The sequence below is a fragment of the Bufo bufo genome, chromosome 3, assembly GCF_905171765.1.
Source record: "Bufo bufo chromosome 3, aBufBuf1.1, whole genome shotgun sequence".
Taxonomy (NCBI): domain Eukaryota; kingdom Metazoa; phylum Chordata; class Amphibia; order Anura; family Bufonidae; genus Bufo; species Bufo bufo.
In genome coordinates, this window is record NC_053391.1 from 656,785,996 (window position 1) to 656,809,037 (window position 23,042).

Sequence of the window (23,042 nt, forward strand, 5' to 3'; positions counted from 1 at the left end):
AACATTGGCTCAGTCGCAATTTGTTCAGAATTGATCAGTTATGGCTGCCTGTTGATTAAAGTTTATCTTTCCAATCGTGTTGCAAATTGGGGGGGGGGAAATGAAAATGTGTTTAGGGACAACACGAGGAAAAACAATCATGAGCAGCTGCAAAAAATCCTGCCTTCTACTCACTGCCACTAGAGGGCGCATGAAGACAGAAAGTCAGAAGCTGCAGCTGGGGGGACCAGATAGCAGGGAATAAAAAGCATGCAAGGGGCTTGTGAAGGAGCAGAAATTGCCTGTGTCTCAGGACACAAGAAGCATCTCTTGAGTTGCCTTGTCTAATTGCATGCCTGTGCTGGGGAGAAGAGCTTTCCAAGAGAATTTCTGGAATTACCATGAGCCACTGTGAGCCTCATGTGACAAGGAATAACAACTGTCCCATCACAGCCGCCAGAAATGACAGCCAGGACTACCTGCTTATGGAGGCGGAGGATGGGGCTGACAAGTCTTCTCGTCACTATGGCTATTATCACATGTAAGTACCTAAGGTAGCCTTTGTAGAACTTCAACTCTCAGCAGCTTCTGCCTGGAGATGCGTGATGTGATGTGACATGATGTGACCCCAGGTGACTTGTTGCCATTGATCCTGCCCTGGGGTAGCACAATCAATCAATAAGGCTAATACTATTGTGTGACGAACGGGAGCGTGCTTTAGGATTTGGAGCCTGTAGGAGAATTGTTCACGGGCCATCTGACGAGCCTAAAAGAATGGGATGGCAGGTGGGACGGACTGTGTAATATCATTTGCACAGTGTATTTGTCACCGCACTCAAGCTAAGGGTGGATAAGGACTGTGTATGTGACCGTGACACCCGACCGCGCTTTGTCATACATCTGTATGCAGAAAACAATGCATGGTATGGGAGTGCAAGGCAGACGTATGCAAATGTACAGGCACACGTCTGGGGGGGGGGGGATCACTTCAAATGACCCCTCTGTGGGCGGCGTGAACGTAGCCTGCTAGTGATCTCCGTATCTGGGACTTGTTGAATCAGAACTCTGTGCATGTAACACGTTGTATATCCGGTTCTTATATAGCTGCCCATTTTCCGGCTGGATTTGCAGGTAGAGACTCCGCAGGGGGACACATTTGCAGCAAAGCAGATGAGATTTTAAAACGGGTATTCCGGTGGACCACAGCATAAAGGATTAACTATTAGATCGCCGGCAGTAGGACCTCCAGCGATCTAATAGTTAATCCCCTATGCTGTGGTCCACCGGAATACCAGGGATCCTGTACCCCTCGGAGCCCTCTGAAATGAACGGCCGAGCATGCTCACTGCCGATACTGCCGCTCCATCCGTCTCTACGGGACTTCCGGAGACGGCAGAGTACGGCGCTCGGCTATTTCCACGGCTGACCGTCATTTCTAGGGGCTCCGAGGTGGATGGGGGTCTCCGCTCTCGTGATTGCTAGGGGTTCCAGCCGTAAGACTCCCACTGATCTGATAGCTATATGCCCTGTCCTGTGGATAGGGGATCATTTCTAACAGCCGGAATACCCCTTTAACAAATCTCATCCACGGGCCGTGGAAAAAAAAATCAGTGCAAAGGCGTATGTAGAGCGGTGAGATCTGCACTGAACCTGCAGCAAAGTCCGCTCTTTAGGCATGGAGACGTGGAGGCAAACCCGCAGAGGATGTAACCGTCTACTGTATTATTTCTATTCCTATGAATATTGCAGGCTAGGTCTGCGGTGTCCAACCTGTGGCTTTCCAAACAAGTTAGGGCATTCTGGGAGTTGTAGTTGTTCACCAGGTTGGTGAATACTGGACTAGGTACTACTCTTTTCAGCAGCCATGTAACTGAATACTACCACCATTACACAACTTGTACTGTACAGAGGAAAACGTCAGCAGGCAGGTGCATGGAAAGCGGTGATGCATGAGACGACTGGAGTGGAAATTAACCAGTTCAAGACGGGAACATTTCATGACCACAGACATTTTTTGTTTTTAGTACATGCAGCCTTAAAGAAATCTGTCACCGGTGACCTCCCAGTCAACCTGTTTGCATAGACACATAGCTGTGGTTTACCCGATTAAAAGTTTTTCTTTTATTGATCCGAGGCTCCGTTCCTGAGTTATGATAGTTTTTCTTAATAGGTCTTTGGTGCAATGAGGGCGTCACCGTTGCTCTTGTTTCACCCAAGCTCCACTCCTTTTCTCCCTGGCTGTTTTGATTGACAGGGCCAGGCAGCTGTAAATCAGCGAGGGAGGGTCTGCTTGCAGAAATGAGTGGGGCTTGGGTGCCACAAGAGCAATGGTGACGCCCTCATTGCACCAAAGACTGCGTTTTAATCAGGTGAACCACAGCCTTGTGTCTATGCAAACAGTTGGGTAGGGAGGTCACTGGTGACAGATTCCGTTTAAAGGGGTATTCTGGTTGTGATAACTATTAGATTAATGGGGGTCTGACGGTTGGGACCCCCACCAATCACAAGAAAAAGACGTCACACCCCTCAGGAACCCCTGAAATGTGGGGCAGGTTGGGCATGCACCTTACTGCTCCATTCATCTGTACGGAGTTCCGGAAATAGTCGAGTTCTGTGACTCCAGCAGAGATAAAAGGAGAGGCACTGCGCATGCGCGACCTGCCGCTACGTTCATTTCAGGGGTCTCTGCACGGTACAGGGATCTCATACCAGTGGCAGTCCCAGCTGTAGGACCCCCACCAATCTAATAGTGGGACAGCTTATAACAACCATCTTTTTCTGTGACACACTTTATTTTTATGCTATTTTTATTTTTGCATTCTTTTGCTTGTTTTTACTTATTTTTTTAAGTAGCAAAAAGTGCAAATAAAATACACTTTTCAATTCCGTCGTCTTTCCGTTATGGTCTTTGTATTTAGTTTACCGTACATACGTTTTTTTTAGCTGCCACGGTGGCAATAGAAGCTGCAGTATAGGCTGGTGATGACATACTTTTTATTTAATTTAATTTTTTGTTTTTTCCTTTTTCATTTATTTTACACTTTTCGCTCCCCTCTCCCATAAAGTCATGCATTAAAAAAAATAAAATTATTGACGATTTCTCCTGTAAATAGGGCTGACATATTAGCCCAATCTGCAGGGGGAATACAACCTCCTGACATGCACTGCAGAGCTGATCTGGGTGTGCTAAGACCCAGCAGCTCCTGCAGTTACCTGTCACCTGGCAATCCCAGGAAATGTCATGGCTGTTCCTGATCTGTATACACGCCACTCATTGAGCAACGTGTATATAGTGATGGGGAAGGCAGGGATGGTAATAAACAGTCACTGACAACTGACTCTCTGTGTGCAGCTGCCATCTCTGCACTCATTTCATGTTGTGATGGGGTTATCTAGGAATATCTATTTCTAGTAACAGCTCGTCTATGAGATATAAACAGTATTGCACCTTATCCAAATTTACTAATATGTCGATGAGCTGCAATACCAGATATGGCCCAAAAACAAGAGTGGCGCTGTTTCCAGGGGGAAAAAAGTACACGTTTTTTTTTTGGGGGGGGGGGGGGGGGATACTGCCTAAAATCAGTTAACTAGTGGAGCCCAAGTCACATTGGCAGCACTGTGCTTCCTTGTCTGTAAGATACAGCATTTTGAGACATTTAAGCCCTTATAGATCTCTCAAGTTTTCATAGAATTGGGGAGAAAATAAGAGCAGAACTGAATTAATCATTTCTGACATCTAGATTATTTGTGCATTCTGATTGCAACACGACTGTATGACAAAATCAGCTCTGCTACATCTGCAGAATATATTGTGTGGAAATATATTTTTACCGTACATGGCAATGTGGCTGTGGAATATGGTGTTGTGGAAAGTCGTTCTCTGGAATGATTTGGACTTTGAAGCATTCGCCATTTGTCAATACTACAGATGCAGGAGATAAAATCAGGGCGAAGAGTAAGTAATGTATAGCACAAAGCTCTTCCTCTAGGGCAGTAGGAGATTCGCTACTAATATCCTCACCATTCTCGGGCTTGTTCTTCCCTGGCAATTTGCAGTGAGTAGTAGTGGTGTAAGAACTGGAATGGCAGCAATGAACGGGCCCCCAGGGACCAGGAGGCGTGAAATCTGACCCTATAAATATCTCATAATCAGAAAGTAAAAACAGAATGTTTGAAATCTTTGCAAATTTATTAAAAAGGAAAACCAAAAATCTTGCATTGACATAAGAATTCTGACCCTTTACTCATGACTTAGGCCTCTTGCACACAAACGTTTATTTTTTCCGTTTCCGTTCAGTTTTTGCGAGTTCCGTTTGCGGTCCGTATGCGGAACCATTCATTTCAATGGTTCCGCAAAAAAAAAAACTGAATGTACTCCGCATGCATTCCGTTCCCTTATATCCGTTCCACTAAAAGATAGAACTTGTCCTATTATTGCCTTCAAATAACGTTCCGTTGCTCCATTCAAGTCAACGGGTCCGCAAAAAATACGTATTTGGCAGATCCATGCCCACTTTGCCCAGGTGTTTACTGTTTACAGACATTACAGTAATGATGACAAATTCTATGTTTCCGTTTGCGATCCGCAAAAAACGGATCGCATACGGAAACCATACAGAGATGTTTATGCAGAAATACGGAACGGAAACACCATGGAAACAAAAAAAGGATCAATGGATCCGTGAAAAACGGACCGCAAAATACAGAAAAATACACACGGTCGTGTGCAAGAGGCCTTAGTTGAAGCCCCATTGGCAGTGATTACAAGCTCCAGGCTTCTTGAGTATGATCAGTGGCTTAACTAGAGTTATATGGGCCCCAGTGCAAACTTTGGATCAGGCCCCTCCCGCTAGGCCCAGTAGTTGTCTTACGCGCTGCTGCGACGACGATCGTTACACCCCTGGTCACTGGTAATAATAATATCCCCCCACTACCCCCAATAATGTCCCTATAGCGCCCACAGTAATGTCCTATACTGACCCCAGTAATGTCCTTCCACTGCCCCCAGTAATATCCTATACTGACCCCAGTAATGTCCCCCACTGCCCCCAGTAATGTCCCTATAGCGCCCACAGTAATGTCCTTCCACTGCCCCCAGTAATGTCCTTCCACTGCCCCCAGTAATGTCCTTCCACTGCCCCCAGTAATGTCCTTCCACTGCCCCCAGTAATGTCCTTCCACTGCCCCCAGTAATCTCCCTATAGTGCCCCCAGTAATTTTCCCCTAGTCTTCACTCACATGTAACGGGGCCTGGCACTGTCACTCTACTTCAGGCATGCTCAATCTGCGGCCCTCCAGCTGTTGCAAAACTACAACTCCCAGCATGCCCGAACAGCCTACAGCTATCAGCCTACAGCAGGGCATTGTGGGAGTTGTAGTTTTACAACATCTGGAGGGACGCAGCTTGAGCATGCCTGCTCTACTTCATGCCGGGGCCCATCAGAGCGCTCATCGCAGCAGCATCGACCTCCCCCTATCGGGCCCAGGTGCGACCATGATTGTTATGCCACTGGGTATGATGTCACAAGGTCTGTACACCTGGATTTGGGGGTTTTCGGACATTCTTCTCTGCAGATCCTCCCAAGCTCTGTCAGGTTGAATGAGGACCGTTAAAGGACAGCCATTTTTATGTCTCTCTAGTGATGTTTCATTGGGTTCAAGTCAGGACTCTGGCTGAGCCAATCAAGGACATTAACAGAGTTGTCCATAAGCCACTACTGTGTTGACTTGGCTGTGTGCTTAGGGTTATTGTCTTGTTGGATGATGAACCTTTGGCCCAGTCTGAGTTCCAGACCACTCTCTTGTCAGGTTTTCATTAAGATATCTCTGTAATTTTCTCAATTCAGCTTTTCCTCTACCCTTACCAGTCTCCCTGTCCCAACCACTAAAAAACACTCCAACAGCATACCGCTGCCACCACCATGCTTCACTGTCTGGATGGTGTTGGGCAGGTGATGAGCAGTGTCGACTTTCCTCCAAACATAACGCTTAGAATTGAGGCCAAAAAGTTCAATCTTGGTTTCATCAGACCAGAGAATCTTGTTTCTTGCAGTCTGAGAGTCCTTTAGGTGCTTTTTTTGCAACTCTAGGTGTCTTTTACTGACAAGAGGCTTCTTTCTGTCCACTCAGCCATAAAGTCCAGATTGGTAGAGTGCTGCAGTGATTGTTTACCTTTTGGAAGTTTCTCCCATTTGCACAAAGAATCTTTGGAGCTCAGCCAGAGTGACCATTGGGTTCTTGATAATCTCTTTTACCAAGGTAGCCAGCTTTAGGAAGAGTCCTGGATGTTTTAGTCTTCTTCCATTTAAGAATTGTGGAGGCCACTGTGTTCTTGAGAACTTTCAGTGCAGCATAAATTTGTTTGTACCCTTCTCCAGATCTGTGCTTCCTCAAAATCCTGTCTCTGAGCTCTACAGGCAGCTCTTTCCTCCTCGTGGCTTCGTTTGTGCTCTGATATGCATTTAGAGCTGTAAGACCTTATACACACGGCTGTGACTTTCCAAAGCATGTCCAATCAACTGAATTTACCACGGGTAGACTCCAGTCAAGGTATAGAAACATCTCAAAGATGATCAAGAGAAATCAGAGGCCCCCAGAGCTAAATTTCAAGTGTCGTAGCAAAGGGTCTGAATGTCCGTGCTAAATTAGTTTTTCCTTTTTAATAAATTTGCAAACATTTCCAAAATTTTCACTTTCTCATTATGAGGTCCAGATTGATGGGGGGAAACTTGATCTTTTCTAGCACCAACATATTCGCAGTACTTTGCTGACATTATCATTACTCACTGTCTGCAGTGGGGCTTACAACCTAGATTCTACTCCAAGCAGATGTTGCCCTTGGTCAGATTCAAACCTATAGCAAGGTGCTAACCATTGACCTACATGAGCCCCTATCTTCTATAGAAGGGATCAACAACTTTCGGCAATCCAGCTGCTGGGAAACTGCAATGACCAGCATGCAAACATGTTTGACTGTTTTTAATAACTTCAATAGAAGTTGTGGAGAGCAGGAGGTGGCTGATCCCTGTTCTATGGCAATCGGTCTAGACAGATGTTAATAGTAGCGACTTCCCTTGTAGGGGCAGTACCAAAATTCAATTTTCCATGGGAATTGTATGTTTTTTTATACTCGTGTATGCTAAGCCTCCCATCATGGCCAAATCTCTCTGTGGCAGGTACTAAAGAGACAACGACTGGTTGTGAGAAGGACATGGTGCCCTGTGCATCTTAGGTGTAGCAACTATTGTGGGGCCCAACAACTAAGGGGGCCCATCTCCTCTCAGACATAAGATGCAGCCATGTCAAGAGGCATTGCTTTATGCATTATCCATCATGTGTTCATTATACAAGCATGGTAACATTTTCTCTCCTGTGCTGTGACATCATAGTGTGCATAAAATACCCCAAACGGGGTATCTGCAATTGTTTATTAGATATTGTATGTCATATTATCTATCTGCTGTATGCTTCAATGATAAGGTATGGTTGGCATTAGGAATGGAACCTATAATTTCATCCCTTCCCTCTTGGTAGGAGTGGGCTGGTCCGACTTCCTGCCACGAGGGGGAGCTCTAGAGAGTTTCAGAGTTAGCTTAGCAAGCCTGAAGTGAGGGTGAACAACCTTCTCCTCCCGCTCCAAGGGTCTTTGGGACTACGAAAACAGCTGTTCTGTTTTGACCACTACTCCAGGGAGACTGCAAGGTCCCAGAAGATCTGCAAGCTGCAGCTTTCACAGACAACTGAGTGATCAACACTACAGCTATACAGAATCCGATGCAGGTGAGGGGATAACAAGTTAAGACACCCGTCACCACAGTTCAGGGAAGCCACAAATGCCAGCTTATTGCTGTTAGCAAAGGGAAATAAGAAGAGAGAAAAGGACTACTCTAGAGTGCTACTGTCTGCCATCTTGCCTGCCACTATACTTCATCATCTGGGGATAGAGACATTGCACCTTGTACAGATGACAGTTGGATGTACTGTAACTCATCCTTTGCACTCAGTATAGAAAAACATTTCATGTTCTTCTATGTCTGCCTGATCCTTTCACCACCTTTTCACTGCACTGAACCCGAGAGACTGACAGTCTGAAGGAATACTCTGTGACACAGCATCTCATCAGGGTCACTACCACTCCGATCCTCTGCACTGGCTCCTCAGGGGCTCGACGCATGTAGATCATGTCTTTTTTGTGTGCAATATCATGATGTGCGTTAATGTGACATCACTGTATGATTCCAGTACTGACTGTATGATAACATCACTGTGTGAATTATGCCACTATTATGACATCACTATGTGCATTGTCCTTGTATTGTGACACCATGTGTTCATTATCTGAGCATGATGACATCATTATGTTTTTCTCTTTTGTGTTGTGATGTCATAGTGTGCACATCATGACCTTTTTGTGGGAAATATGCTTGTTCTGTGATGTCATGATGTGTTATCCCTCTAGATAAGATAAGATGCCTTTATTGTCACTGTACAATACAATGAAATGTTGTTTGGAGCAATCCTAGATGCCATGGACAGAGGAACAAGAACTGACATTTAAACTAAAGCATTACACTAGAAAAAAAAAAAAACATTGCACTAGAAAGCATTACTATTCACAGTTCACAGCATATACACTCACCTAAAGAATTATTAGGAACACCTGTTCTATTTATCATTAATGCAATTATCTAGTCAACCAATCACATGGCAGTTGCTTCAATGCATTTAGGGGGGTGGTCCTGGTCAAGACAATCTCCTGAACTCCAAACTGGATGTCAGAATGGGAAAGAAAGGTGATTTAAGCAATTTTGAGCGTGGCATGGTTGTTGGTGCCAGACGGGCCGGTCTGAGTATTTCACAATCTGCTCAGTTACTGGGATTTTCACGCACAACCATTTCTAGGGTTTACAAAGAATGGTGTGAAAAGGGAAAAACATCCAGTATGCGGCAGTCCTGTGGGCAAAAATGCCTTGTGGATGCTAGAGGTCAGAGGAGAATGGGCCGACTGATTCAAGCTGATAGAAGAGCAACGTGACTGAAATAACCACTCGTTACAACCGAGGTATGCAGCAAAGCATTTGTGAAGCCACAACACGCACAACCTTGAGGCGGATGGGCTACAACAGCAGAAGACCCCACCGGGTACCACTCATCTCCACTACAAATAGGAAAAAGAGGCTACAATTTGCACAAGCTCACCAAAATTGGACTGTTGAAGACTGGAAAAATGTTGCCTGGTCTGATGAGTCTCGATTTCTGTTGAGACATTCAAATGGTAGAGTCCGAATTTGGTGTAAACAGAATGAGAACATGTATCCATCCTCTGATGGCTACTTCCAGCAGGATAATGCACCATGTCACAAAGCTCCAATCATTTCAAATTGGTTTCTTGAACATGACAATGGGTTCACTGTACTAAAATGGCCCCCACAGTCACCAGATCTCAACCCAATAGAGCATCTTTGGGATGTGGTGGAATGGGAGCTTCGTGCCCTGGATGTGCATCCCTCAAATCTCCATCAACTGCAAGATGCTATCCTATCAATATGGGCCAACATTTCTAAAGAATGCTATCAGCACCTTGTGGAATCAATGCCACGTAGAATTAAGGCAGTTCTGAAGGCAAAAGGGGGTCCAACACCGTATTAGTATGGTGTTCCTAATAATTCTTTAGGTGAGTGTATATAGCAAGAGCAAAGTATGAAGTGCTTATGAGTATATATACACACTGATTCAGACACCACTGCAGACAAGAGATCATCATGGGTTCATGAATGCAGCAGTCAATTTTTTAGTCTGTGGTAGTTTCTATCCTAGTAAGGGGCAATAATCTCCGAGCATTTAGGAGACTGATTGTTTTGGGGTAAAAGCTGTTCTTCAGCCTAGTGGTGTGGGCATGTAGGGCTCTAAGACGCCTACCAGAGGGCATCACTGCATGATTGTGTGGATAATGCCACTATTATGACATCACTATGTGCATTGTCCTTGTACTGTGATCTCATGTGTTCATTATACCAGCATTGTGACATCATTATGTTTTTCTCTTTTGCGCTGTGATGTCTGCCTGATCCTGTGTGCACATCATGACCTTTTTTGAGTGCAATATGCCTGTTCTGTGATGTCATGATGTGTGCTATCCCTCTAAAGTGACATCACTGTATGAAATATCCAACTATTCTGACATAACTGTGTACATTGTCCCTGTGCATTAAGGAAACCAAAGTAATCATAAGCTTTTTGTGTACTTAATATGCTTCTGCAGGTGGTCCTGGTGCAGTGGGGACCCATTACAAGATTTGCTGTGGAGCCCAGTGGTTGCTTGTTATGCCCTTACATGTTGGCAATGACTTGACCATTGTTGTACGGCCTAGACACCTGTCTTCCAAGTTCAGCATCATCACCCTAGACATAGTTCTTGAGTATTTCGGGAATGGCATGTCTCTGCCACAATATCTACCTGTGGCAATGGTGATGTTTTCCTCAGTGCTTCCCATTATGGACACACATGAGCTTAGAAGCAGCCAGAAGTGGGCACTGGAAAGGGGTAGAGTCCCAGTTTGCTGTACAAACCTTGGTATGGTATTGTGAGCATCTCTATGATGTGTAAAGAGGACCACTAACCAGTGCCCATAGCAACGTTGGTGCTCCAATCCATATCTTGCATTGAGGCTCACAGGACATGAACTATGCTCCTAGCAGACATTTTAAATATCACTATATCCTTTAAATCAATCAGCAAGGGATCACTTGACGCAGATAGAAAATAGACATTTGAAATATGTGCAGATGCAGCAGAGCTGAATAAGTAATTTTGGCAATGTGTGATATTTGTGATGTGTGACAGTGCTATTCATAGACTAGTGAAGACCATATAGCTGGTTAAGAATGTCATCCACTGGTTCCCTGCTAAAGGGTTAATATTATGGTTCACTACTATAACCGATAACATGTTTACTGTGATGCTAACTATGGTCTATGCACCGGTATTCCAAAAGGCTAGCTATGGGGAGGAAATAGTCAAGTGGCAGTCCTTTGTAATAGTTTCTGGGTAGTGTTTTGCCCCCATTTTTCCTCTGGCTAGTAATGATTTCCTGGTAAGTCAGCAAAGAGCATAGACGTTTGTGCTCGTGTTGGTGTGAAAGCCAGACAAGCTAAAGCAGGAGAAAAGACTTCTTCTCCAGAGACACACCATCCCTGTGAGGGAAAGCTGTCAGAGAATCAACTTTACTAAGACCTAACCTCTGAGGCAAAGAGGTATTGAATTTTTGCAGCATGTTGAGGACCATTGAAGGGACAGTGCTTGGAGACAGACAGGTAATGAACACATACAGCTGTAGACTTTACTGCATGCTGTTAGGATTAATTGCTTCTGGCGCCCGCCACACAACTGAGATGGACTTCCCATCCAATCGAATGCTGAACCCCACAGTTGGGCATTGCAGAGAAATGTTGAGAGTAATTACATTCCTTTGGCCATTCGGGAAAATTGCATGTATGCATAGAAAAAGACTCAGGGAGGACTACTAACCTAGCCATCCCTACATACAGGCTTTGGCAAAAACCTACTCTGTGACCTACTTGAGAAATGTGCCTCCTGTAGGTATTTTACTATGACCAGGCTGACCTGGTCAATGGGTTCCACTTTCCACCCGCTACCCTGCTTTCTAGCCTTGCACCCCACTACCCATTAACCCAATATCAAGGCAGGAGACCCCAAAGTCCTGGGTGTGCCCAGCGAGGGAAGAGGGGTTGCGCTCCTCCAAGAACTAAACTCCTGGCCTGGGTGAGAGCACTGGAGCAGGGTTAGCCACTTTGGGGACTACAAACACCCTCATGTACACCACTCCCATCTTCTCTGCTTTCCACCGCCCTAGCACTTCCCCATGCTGGCCGGAGCGCTGCAAGAACCCCTGAGAAGCTGTTGTTGACAGCTGTTTATGTCAATGACAAATTACATAGAGCCCATGTAACATGTAATGTATAGGTCTGGGTCCCAGCACCTAGGTTCCCAGAGGGTACGTGGTACTTGTCCTCATAATATTCCTCATGCTGTGCTTTTACTGAGAACGATTGATCTATTCTGGAACAGTGGCAGAACATCCCAAACTGGGGGCATCCCTCTATTAAAGGTGTTGCCCAGGCTTAGAATAAATTGTTGGATTTTCATACATAGGCTTTTTCCGGTATTGCAGTTCATCCTCATTGAAGTGAATGGAGCCGAGCTGCAATCCCCGCGACAACCTATGGAGAAGCGTGGCGCTGTTTCTGAAATAACAATGACATCTGGACAACCTGTACTAGTAGGACATCTTATATAGGTTAGCTAACCTTCAATACACTGTATTCACATGGCTTTTCTTTCGCTTTGTCTTTCATACTCAGATTATGGTTTTCTTGTGATTACGGTAAATTGCAAAGATCCCATTAATATTTTTTTTTTATATTGTGGTAGAAATTACTTGTACCCAGCCTACGAATGGCAGGAAGCGGGCGTCCGATTCTGTAATGTACAGTAATGTTTCTTAAAATCAACTAATTGAGAAATGAGATGATCTAATGAGGCCTCTAATTATGTTGGTTTCAAGGCTCAATTATTATTTCTGGTATGACTTCTTGTTCTTCCCTATACTACACTGATCTTTAGGCCCCCTTCAATACGGGCGTCGCGGGTGAGGGCCGGATGCGCTCAGGGTGCATTGCGGGAAACCCGCGCCAGTAGGCACGCAATTGCAGTCAGTTTAGACTACAATGCGTTTTGCACGCGTGAGAGAAAAAAAAAGAATGTGGTACCCAAATCTGGACTTCTTCACTAAAGTTCCGGTTTGGGTTTGTTGTTCTGTAGATTTTATTATTTTCCATTCTAACATGGTTATAGGGGAAAATAATAGCATTCTTTAATACAGAATGCTAAGTAAAAGGTCAATTGAGGGTTAAAAAATAATCAAATAATAACTCACCTCATCCACTTGTTCGCGCAGCCGGCATCGTCTTCTTTCTTCTTCTTTGAGGACCTGCAAAAGGACCTCATCCAGCCTTAGTGACATCAGACATTAGTGACATGGTCCATTCACACGTCCGTGGTGTATTGCGGACCCGCAACACACCCGGCCGGCACCCGCTATAGAAATGCCTATTCTTGTCCGCCGCTGCGGACAAGAATAGGACATGTTCTATCTTTTGCGGAGCTGCGGACCGGAATTTCAGGGCCGAAACCCGGAAGTTCGGGGCTGCACTCCGCAAATGCGGAAGCGGAGAGCACATAGTGTGCTTTCCGCTTCACATCCGGGCCCATAGAGAATGAATGTGACGTGTGAATGGACTAAGGGTGAGATTTATCAAAACTGGTATAAGGGAAAACTAGCTTAGTTGCCCCAAGCAACCAATCAGATTGGTGGAATCTGATTGGTTGCTATGGGCAACTAAGCCAATGCTACTTTACACTAGTTTTGATAAATCTCCCTCTAATGCCTAAATTGTGGTGGACAAATCTTAGTTATAGTACAAATGAATGCTGCCATGCAGGGTTGGACTGCATACCTCCCAAGTTGGTAAACAAACAAAGAGGGACACAAAAGGGCTCATTTAGATGAGCCGTATGCTGTCCGCAAAAATGCGGATCCGTTTTTTTGCGGACAGTTCGGTAAGTTCGCAAAAAAACGGATTGCTTTCCGTTTTTTTGCTGATCCATAGACTTCAATAGAGCCATGTCCTGATTTTTACTGACAAGTATAGGACATATTTCATTTTTTTGCTGAGCCGTGCAATGGAAGAAAAGGGCCCCATAGAAATGAATGGGACAGCATCTAATCGCAAAAAAACGGATACGCATTTTTGCGGACAGCGCACGGCCGTCTGAATGAGCACTAAATGTTTTCCACACTAGGCCACGACTCTAACTCCCCCCATAACATAACTATACACCTAATCCCACCCAGTCCCCTTAATGCCCCCACATAGTAATTATTCCCCCTTCATGCCACTGCCACAGTATTTATACCCACATTGTGCCCCCAGTAATATGCCCAGTTATGTGCCCCCCAGTAATATGCCCACATTGTGCCCACAGTAATATGCCCACATTGTGCCCCCAGTAATATGCCCAGCATTGCCCTTCAGTTATATGCCCACATTGTGCCCCCAGTAATATACCCAGCAGTGTCCCCAATAATATGCCCAGCTGTGCCCCCAGTAATATGCCCACATTGTGCCCCCAGTAATATGCCCCCATTGTGCCCCTCACAGAAAATAAAAAACAAAACACCACATACTTACCTTGTTCCTAGCAGCAGCAGCAGCAGGACATCGGCTGCTCTGGTCTGTGGAGGAGGTGGAGCCGAGGCTGACTGCCAGCCGGCCCGACCCCCCGCACAGACCAGAGGTGTGGAGAGCCTATGGATGCAGAGAGAGCTGCCAGAAAGCAGGACATACCTCTCCCATACTGGGACAGTGGGACAGCCACTGAAATCCAGGACTGTCCCGCCAGATCCGGGATGGTTGGGAGGTATGGGAATGGCCCACCAGAGTGCCAAAGGATCCTCCGGTGCGCCCAAGCGCTGACAATAATGGGCCCTTCATAAAACAGGGCCCCTTATAAAGCAGGGCCGCTAAGGTCTAGAAGGGGAAGGGCCTCCAGAATCATTTTCTCTGGTGGGCCCAACGAAATTCAGTCCGACGCTGTTGCCATGTATTTCTAACATACGGTAACAGAGATTCATGTCTCACATAATGGTGCCATATTGTGCTTAAATAATTCTTGTCAACTTTTTCCATCTTGGAGATGTGCTGTGCCTAATGAATCAGAAAAATATGCCCTTTCCGTCAACAACGTCCCTGTCCACATAGGCCACATACCTTTTAACCCCTTAACCCCTTAAGGACTCGGCCCTATTTCACCTTACGGACTTGGCCATTTTTTGCAAATCTGACCAGTGTCACTTTAAGTGATGATAACTTTAAAACGCTTTGACTTATCCAGGCCGTTCTGAGATTGTTTTTTCGTCACATACTGTATTGTACTTCATGACAGTGGTAAAATGAAGTAAAAAAAAAAAACATTTTTAGTACATGACAATCTCCTTCTAACAAAGCTAGAACCAGCCCTGTACCTCAAATGGATCCAGAGATCTCCTCATTCATTGCTCTGCTAGATTTATATCAAGCTGGGAGCTCACGGGGTCATGTGAGCTGCTGCAGCCAAAGACTGGCCTCGGCGGTGACGTGTCCCAAGAGACACGTGAACCAGCAGCGACATGCCACTTGATCGCTGAAGTCAGTCATTGGCTGCACCGGCACATGTCACCTTGTCCACATGGAAGGTGACAGGCGGGGATCGGAAGACCAGTGAAGAGAATCAGGGAGTCGGAACAGAGCAGTGGGAAGTAACATAGTAACATAGTATATATGGCCGAAAAAAGACATTTCTCAATCCAGTTCGGCCTGTTATCCTGTAAGTTGATCCAGAGGAAGGCAAAAAACCCCTGTGAGGTAGAAGCCAATTTTCCCCACTTAAGGGGGAAAAAATTCCTTCCCGACTCCAATCAGGCAATCAGAATAACTCCCTGGATCAACGACCCCTCTCTAGTAGCTATAGCCTGTAATATTATTACGCTCCAGAAATACATCCAGGCCCCTCTTGAATTCCTTTATTGTACTAACTATCACCACCTCCTCAGGCAGAGAGCTCCATAGTCTCACTGCTCTTACCGTAAAGAATCCTCTTCTATGTTTGTGTACAAACCTTCTTTCCTCCAGACGCAGAGGATGTCCCCTCGTCACAGTCACAGTCCTGGGGATAAATAGCTGATGGGATAGATCTCTGTACTGACCCCTGATATATTTATACATAGTAACTAGATCTCCCCTCAGTCGTCTTTTTTCTAAAGTGAATAACCCTGATTTTGATCATCTTTCAGGGTACTGTAGTCCCCCCATTCCAGTTATTACTTCAGTTGCCCTCCTCTGAACCCTCTCCAGCTCTGCTATGTCTGCCTTGTTCACTGGAGCCCAGAACTGTACACTGTACTCCATGTGTGGTCTGACCAGTGATTTGTAAAGTGGTAGGACTATGTTCTTACCACGGGCATTTGTGCCCTTTTTGATGCAACCCATTATCTTTTTGGCCTTGGCAGCAGCTGCCTGACACTGTTTTTGCAGCTTAGTTTGCTGTTCACTAAAATTCCTAGATCCTTTTCCATGTCACACGACCGTATGTGTTTTGCGGTCTGCAAATTGCATATCCGCAAAAAAAACATTAGTTTTTTTTGCGGATCCATTGTAACAATGCCTAAAACAGACAAGAACAGGAAATGTTATATTTTTTTTTGAGGGGCTATGGAACGGACCTACAGATGCGGAAAGCACATGGTGTGCTGTCCGCATTTTTTGTGGACCCATTGAAATGAATGGGTCTGCATCATAACGGAACGGACACGGAAACAAAATACGTTCGTGTGCATGAGGCCTCACCCAGTGTTTTACCATTTAGTATGTACGGGTGACTTGCATTATTCCTTCCCATGTGCATAACCTTAAATTTGTCAGTGTTAAACCTCATCTGCCACTTCTCTGTAGAGATGTCCCGAACAGTTCCCAGCGAACATAGCTTGTTCGCCGTGGCGGGCGAACATATGCGATGTTCGGTCCGCCCCTATACATCATCATTGAGCAAACTTTGACCCTGTACCTCACAGTCAGCAGACACATTCCAGCCAATCAGCATCATACCCTCCCTCCCAGACCCTCCCACCTCCTATCAAAAAGCAAGGACAGCAGCCATCTTAGATTCATTCTGAAGCTGCAGTGTCACAAATTTGACTAAGTTGTAATCGCAATGCGATTAATACAGGTTATATTAACCACATTGTGAATTCAACTTAGAGCTGGGTTCCTAATGGTTGTATTGCTAGAATATAACGAAGATTGAGAATATAGTGCTATATCCGTTATATTCCTCAATTCTAGCAATACAACCATTAGGAACTCAGATCTAAGTTGAATTCGCAATGCGATTAATACAGGTTATATTAATCAATTCAACTTACCACACTCTGCGTCAACTACGTAATTTTTCCATGGGAGTTTCGCCATGGATCCCCCTCCGGCATGCCACAGTTTAGGTGTTAGTCCCCTTGAAACAACTTTTCCATCACTATTGTGGCCAGAAAGAGTCCCTGTGGGTTTTAAAATTCGCTTGTCTATTGAAGTCTATGGCTGTTCGCCCGTTCGCAAACATTTGCGGAAGTTCACGTTCGCCGTTCGCGAACGGAAAATTAAATGTTCGCGACATCTCTACTTATCTGCCCAAGCCTCCAGTCTATCCAGATCCCTCTGTAGTAGTATACTGTCCTCATCAGTGTTAATTGCTTTACACAGTTTAGTGTCATCTGCGAAAAATGATTTTTTACTATGCAAGCCTTCTACAAGATCATTAATAAATATATTGAAGAGAATAGGGCCCAATACTGACCCCTGAGGTACTCCACTAGTGACAGTGACCCAATCTGAGTATGTACCGTTAATAACCACCCTCTGTTTTCTATCATTGAGCCAGTTACTTACCCACATACATACAGATATTTTCTCCCAGTCCGAGCATTCTCATTTTATATACTAACCTTTTATGTGGTACAGTGTCAAATGCTTTGGAGAAGTCCAGAATCTATACGACATCCATTGATTCGCCGCTGTCAAGTCTAGAACTTACCTCCTCATAGAAACTGATTAAATTATTTTGACATGACCGATCCCTCACGAAGCCATGCTGATATGGCGTTATTTGCTTATTTTCATTGAGATGCTCTAAGATAGCATCTCTTAGAAAACCTTCAAACCGTTTAACCACAAAAAATTTTAAACTTACCGGCCTATAGTTTCCAGGCTCTGTTTTTGAATATTGGCACCACATTTGCCATGCGCCAATCCTGTGGAACATTCCCTGTCAGTATAGAGTCTGCAAATATCAGAAATAAGGGTCTGGCTATGACATTACTTAATTCCCTTAATCTGGTTGCACACGGGCATTGCGGGAAAATGTGCGGGTGCGTTGCAGGAACACGCACGATTTTTCCGCGCGAGTGCAAAACATTGTAATGCGTTTTGCACTCGCGTGAGAAAAATTGCGCATGTTTGGTACCCAAACCCGAACTTCTTCACAGAAGTTCGGGCTTGGGATCGGTGTTCTGTAGATTGTATTATTTTTCCTTATAACATGGTTATAAGGGAAAATAATAGCATTCTGAATACAGAATGCATAGTAAAATAGCGCTGGAGGGGTTAAATTTTAAAAAAAAATAATTTAACTCACCTTAGTCCACTAGATCGCGCAGCCCGGCATCTCCTTCTGTCTCCTTCTTTGCTGATTGTAGGAACAGGACCTTTGGTGACGTCACTCCAGTCATCACATGGTCCATCACCATGGTAAAAGATCATGTGATGGATCATGTGATGACCGGAGTGACGTCACCACAGGTCCTGTTGCTGCACACAGCTGAGATGAAGACAGAAGAGATGTCGGGCTGCGCGATCAAGTGGACTAAGGTGAGTTAAATTATTATTATTATTTTTTTAACCCCTCCAGCACTATTTTACTATGCATTCTGTATTCAGAATGCTATTATTTCCCCTTATATCCATGTTATAAGGGAAAATAATAATGATCGGGTCTCCAGCCCATCTCCTAGCAACCGTGCGTGAAAATCGCACCGCATCCGCACTTGCTTGCGGATGCTTGCGATTTTCACGCAACCCCATTCACTTCTATGGGGCCTGCGTTGCGTGAAAAACGCAGAATATAGAGCATGCTGCGATTTTCACGCAACGCACAAGTGATGCGTGAAAATCACCGCTCATGTGAACAGCCCCATAGAAATGAATGGGTCAGGATTCAGTGCGGGTGCAATGCGTTCAACTCACGCATCGCATTCGCGCGGAATACTCGCCCGTGTGAAAGGGACATTAGGATACGGGGGTGTATGCCATCCGGTCCTGGCGATTTGTCTATTTTAATCTTTTTAAGGCGCCGCTGTACTTCTTCCTGGGTCAGAAAGGACACTTTTAATGGGGAATTAACTTTTACATTCTGCATTTCATCTGACAGTTTATTTTCCTCAGTGAATACAGTGGAGAAAAAATATTTAACAGTTTTGCTTTCTCCTCGTCGCTCTCTGCAACTCCCCCCTCATTACTCTGTAGAGGGCCGACACCTTCAGATTTATACTTTTTACCATTTGTATAATTGAAAAACATTTTAGGGTTAGTTTTGCTCTCTTTGGCAATTACCTTAATCTCTCGGTCTCTAGTTTGGCTGCTTTTATTTGGGTATGGATTTTGTGGGGGAAAAAACCCCCCAAAAAACTGAAAACTCCTGTAAATTTTACATAAGCTTTTGGGGTTCCAAATCACATTAATTTTCTCTGCCATTTCTTACAACAAAACAAAACAAAAAAAAAACATAGAAACTGCTTGCAGTTTTTTTTCTGTATGGCGTTTCTTCCCAAATGACTACAGTATGTGAACCATATTTATTCTTTCTGGCATTTTTTTTCCCTTATAAGAGAAGGAGACGTCAAAACACAGAAACAGAAAAAAAGAACGCCAAAAGCTGCAACATGCTGTCAGAGACCACAAAATTGCCACCTAATAATTAAATACACCCATAGCCAAAAGAAAATCATGTTTATTCTATGTTTCATGATTCCTTCAGACTTTCAGCTGGAATCTGGACTAGAGATAGATTTTTTACTGAAAAAAAACAAAACAAAAACACACCAAAATGGCACTAAAAATGCAAAGGTACAGAAAAACTGCACAAAATACCTGCAGTATGTGTGAACCCTCCCTTAAACATTCCTCCCCTCAGATTTCTGTGTTACACTCTATTCTAATGGCAGAATGAATCCAAATAACCCGCCGCCGTCTCCGCAGACATCACACATCCACAATGAGTTTTGCTTCTACATAAATGACTACAAATGAAGTATTTTTATTCTTCGGAAACAGAGACGTCCAGGGAGCTGGGGAGGAATCGGCTGAGGAGCAGACACGTCAATGGTCACTCTCTGATAAACAGAGCTAGAAACGCTGAGAATTTCCAATCTTCTCCCATAAGACTCTGAGATGAGAAACATCTGATTTCAGGATGGGGGAAGGGTTTATAAGGCCTCGTTCACATTTCCGTTTTTCACTGACGTGTGCTGTCTGCATTTTCTGCGGACAGCACACATACCCATTGATTTAAATGTGTCTGTTCACATTTCAATATATTCTTACTGACCGTGGGTCAGTAAAAAAATCACGGGAACATGCACTGCTTTGATCCGTGATGCGGACCAAGCACGCCCATTGAAGTCTATGGATCCGTGAAAATCACGGACACAACACCGATGGCATCCGTGTTGCGTTTGTTTTTCGCTGAAGACTAATAGGAGATTCTTTGGAAATGAGTTTTCAGCCCCAGCAACTTCCGTGAATTACGGATGACACACGGATGGTAAAAACGGACACATGGACCTTCACGGACATCATCACGGATGAAACACGTAAGCTTTTTTTCACGGATGTGACACTGACATGGAAATGTAAATGAGGCCTAAACTGATGTCGCAGTTATTTGTCACAGCTTACTTTAAAATGAGTGTGTTATCTGAGTTTTACATAGGACTGCCGGTTAAACTACTGTTTTATCTTTATTCGGGGGATGCTACAAATGGATTTTCCCACTGAATTAATTATGGGAGTGATAATATAAACTAGTACATAGATATTGATGCATAGAGTCGTGCTGGAAAGTTTGTGAACCCTTCAGAATTTTCTGTATTTCTGCATAAATTTGATCTAAAACTACAACAGATTTTTATAGAAGCACAAAGATCAGATAAAGATAAACAAATCAAACAAATGAGTCAAAAATATTAGGTTGGTCATTTATTTATTGAGCAAAATGATCCAATATCACACGTCTGTGAGTAACAAAAGTATGTGATCCTTTGCTTTCAGTATCTGGTGTGACCCCCTTGTGTGGCAATAACTGCAACTAGGCTTGATCAAATCAGGCCATGTGCCGGGCCCCTCAGAGGAAATATACTTACCCGGCTCCCCGCGGCGCTCCTGGTCCCCGCACCGCCGCTGCTGCTTCTCCCTGTACACAGATGAAAACATTGTGGAAGACGGGGACAAGCCTCCCTAGTGTCACCTTTAATGAAGCCGAGTTCAGCTTCGGATTTTGGAACTGTAATTTATGTGCACAAACGAACTGTAATGTCATAGACGCGAAACGAAGCAAGTCTCGCATTATTTGCATCAAGATTTGCCAGGTCTCAGCGGAGGCCATACATTTTAGCGCGCTACGAAGGAGATATTGAAAACTAAGTCTTCAAACAAATTGGGTTCGGATACAGCTATCCAAACCCGTTTCGCTAAAGCCTAATGGCAACTAAACATTTCTGGTAATTGTCGATTAGTCCTGCATGTCAGATTGGAGGAATTATAGCCCATTCGTCCCTACAAAACAGCCTCAGCTCTGTTATATTGCTGGTTTCCTCCCATGAACTTCTCTTTCAGATCCTTCCACAACATTTCTATTGGGTTAAGGTCAAGATCTTGACTTGACCATTCCAAAACTTTAAGAAGGGAATTTATAAACTGTCAGGAATATGGATCATAATTTACTGGCAGCTATGATTTTCATCTGATTCACCTTTGTCAGTGTATATGCAAAATAAGTTCTCGCTTCAACCCTCTGCTTGTCAGATAGCGGAGGTAGTGAACTCCACAGGGGTTCTGGCTACAAGGCGGCCACATGCGTACAAATTCACACCTTAACCAGTCAGCAAGGAACCAAGATGATGTGACAGGAAGAATCTCTCAGCATGAGGTCTAGTCCATTCCCCAGTTCAATCAAATCTAGCAGACAGCATGGAACCGGCGATTTATAAGAAATTATGAATCGCCCGGCCATCACAGGCATAAACCAGATATATATTTGTGGCCACGATGAACATGCCCATGGTCATAGGTTGGAGGTCGGGTGCCAGGGAAGGGAGATATACATATCTCCCCACAGAAACCCAATAACGATACCATGCTTGGACTGAAATTGTAGCCGGAACCCAGGCAGGTCTGTTGGTCACAGAACAATCTTCCTGTGACCTCCTGGTCTGGAGCTATGGACCCTAATGGGTTTTGTGGGTCCTTGGCTGCCAGCCCAGAAGAGGAGGAGGGGACCCTTCCCAGAGGCGGGGAGGGGTGCGACCGGCTACAGGTCAAAAACCCATGCAAGCCAGCGGGCGGGGTCTTGCTCTGAAAGGGGGTCACATCGTGCCATGTGTTTGGAGAGACCTGGAAACTGCTGACATCAATGCCCCCCACGTGACCGCAGCCTAAGGACTATTCCACCATCATAACCCAAAGGAACATTCATCTACCCGGTAACTGACTTGTACTCTGTGAAATCCTGTTTGTACCATACTACCTGTATTCGTAACCTCAGACCACTGTATATATTCTTTGTGTATAGTGTGTTATCTAGTGTGCCCTTAAGGCGATTAAATAGATAATTTAATCTTGTGCTGTCTTGTATCTCGATTACAAATCCCTACGTCCGTGTTTCAGCCTAGTTATAAGATACCGCGGGTTGGTTTCTCACCCTATATAATCCCGTTAGCGGACCGGGCTTATATCAAACAAGAAGCTGGTGGCAGATTTCCCTGGCTGAGGAAGCACTGTTTCACTGGGGCAGTGACCAGGCTCCCCCAGCTTGTTGACTCTGTGCCCGTGTGGATAGAAGGAGTCGGTATAAACTGTACCATGCGGACCTTACATGCTCCTCTGGGAGGGTGTAACGTCACGTCTTGGTAACCAGTGACCATACCGCGTCTCATGAGCTCAACGTAGTTGACATCAAGCGGGCACGAGGGGTGGTATCCCTCACATAAACCATGGCCTAACTTTTTCAAATATTTTTACCATTCTTTGGTAGAACGTCTTGTGCACTTAGGGTCATTGTCTCGCTGCATGACCTATGTTCTCTTGAGATTCAGGTCATGGACAGATGTGTTGACATTTTC

General features: G+C 44.7%; 1 protein-coding gene across 1 annotated transcript in view; it reads left to right on the plus strand.

Moving 5' to 3' along the window:
• Positions 1-316: 316 nt before the first annotated feature.
• The window catches only part of TRPC6 (transient receptor potential cation channel subfamily C member 6), a 226,089-nt gene continuing 203,363 nt past the window's right edge, over positions 317-23,042 (plus strand). Inside the window, exon 1 of the mRNA XM_040426299.1 lies at positions 317-520. Coding sequence (XP_040282233.1) covers positions 381-520 — 140 coding nt within the window. The 5' untranslated portion in view covers positions 317-380. The remainder of the gene's footprint in view (positions 521-23,042) is intronic.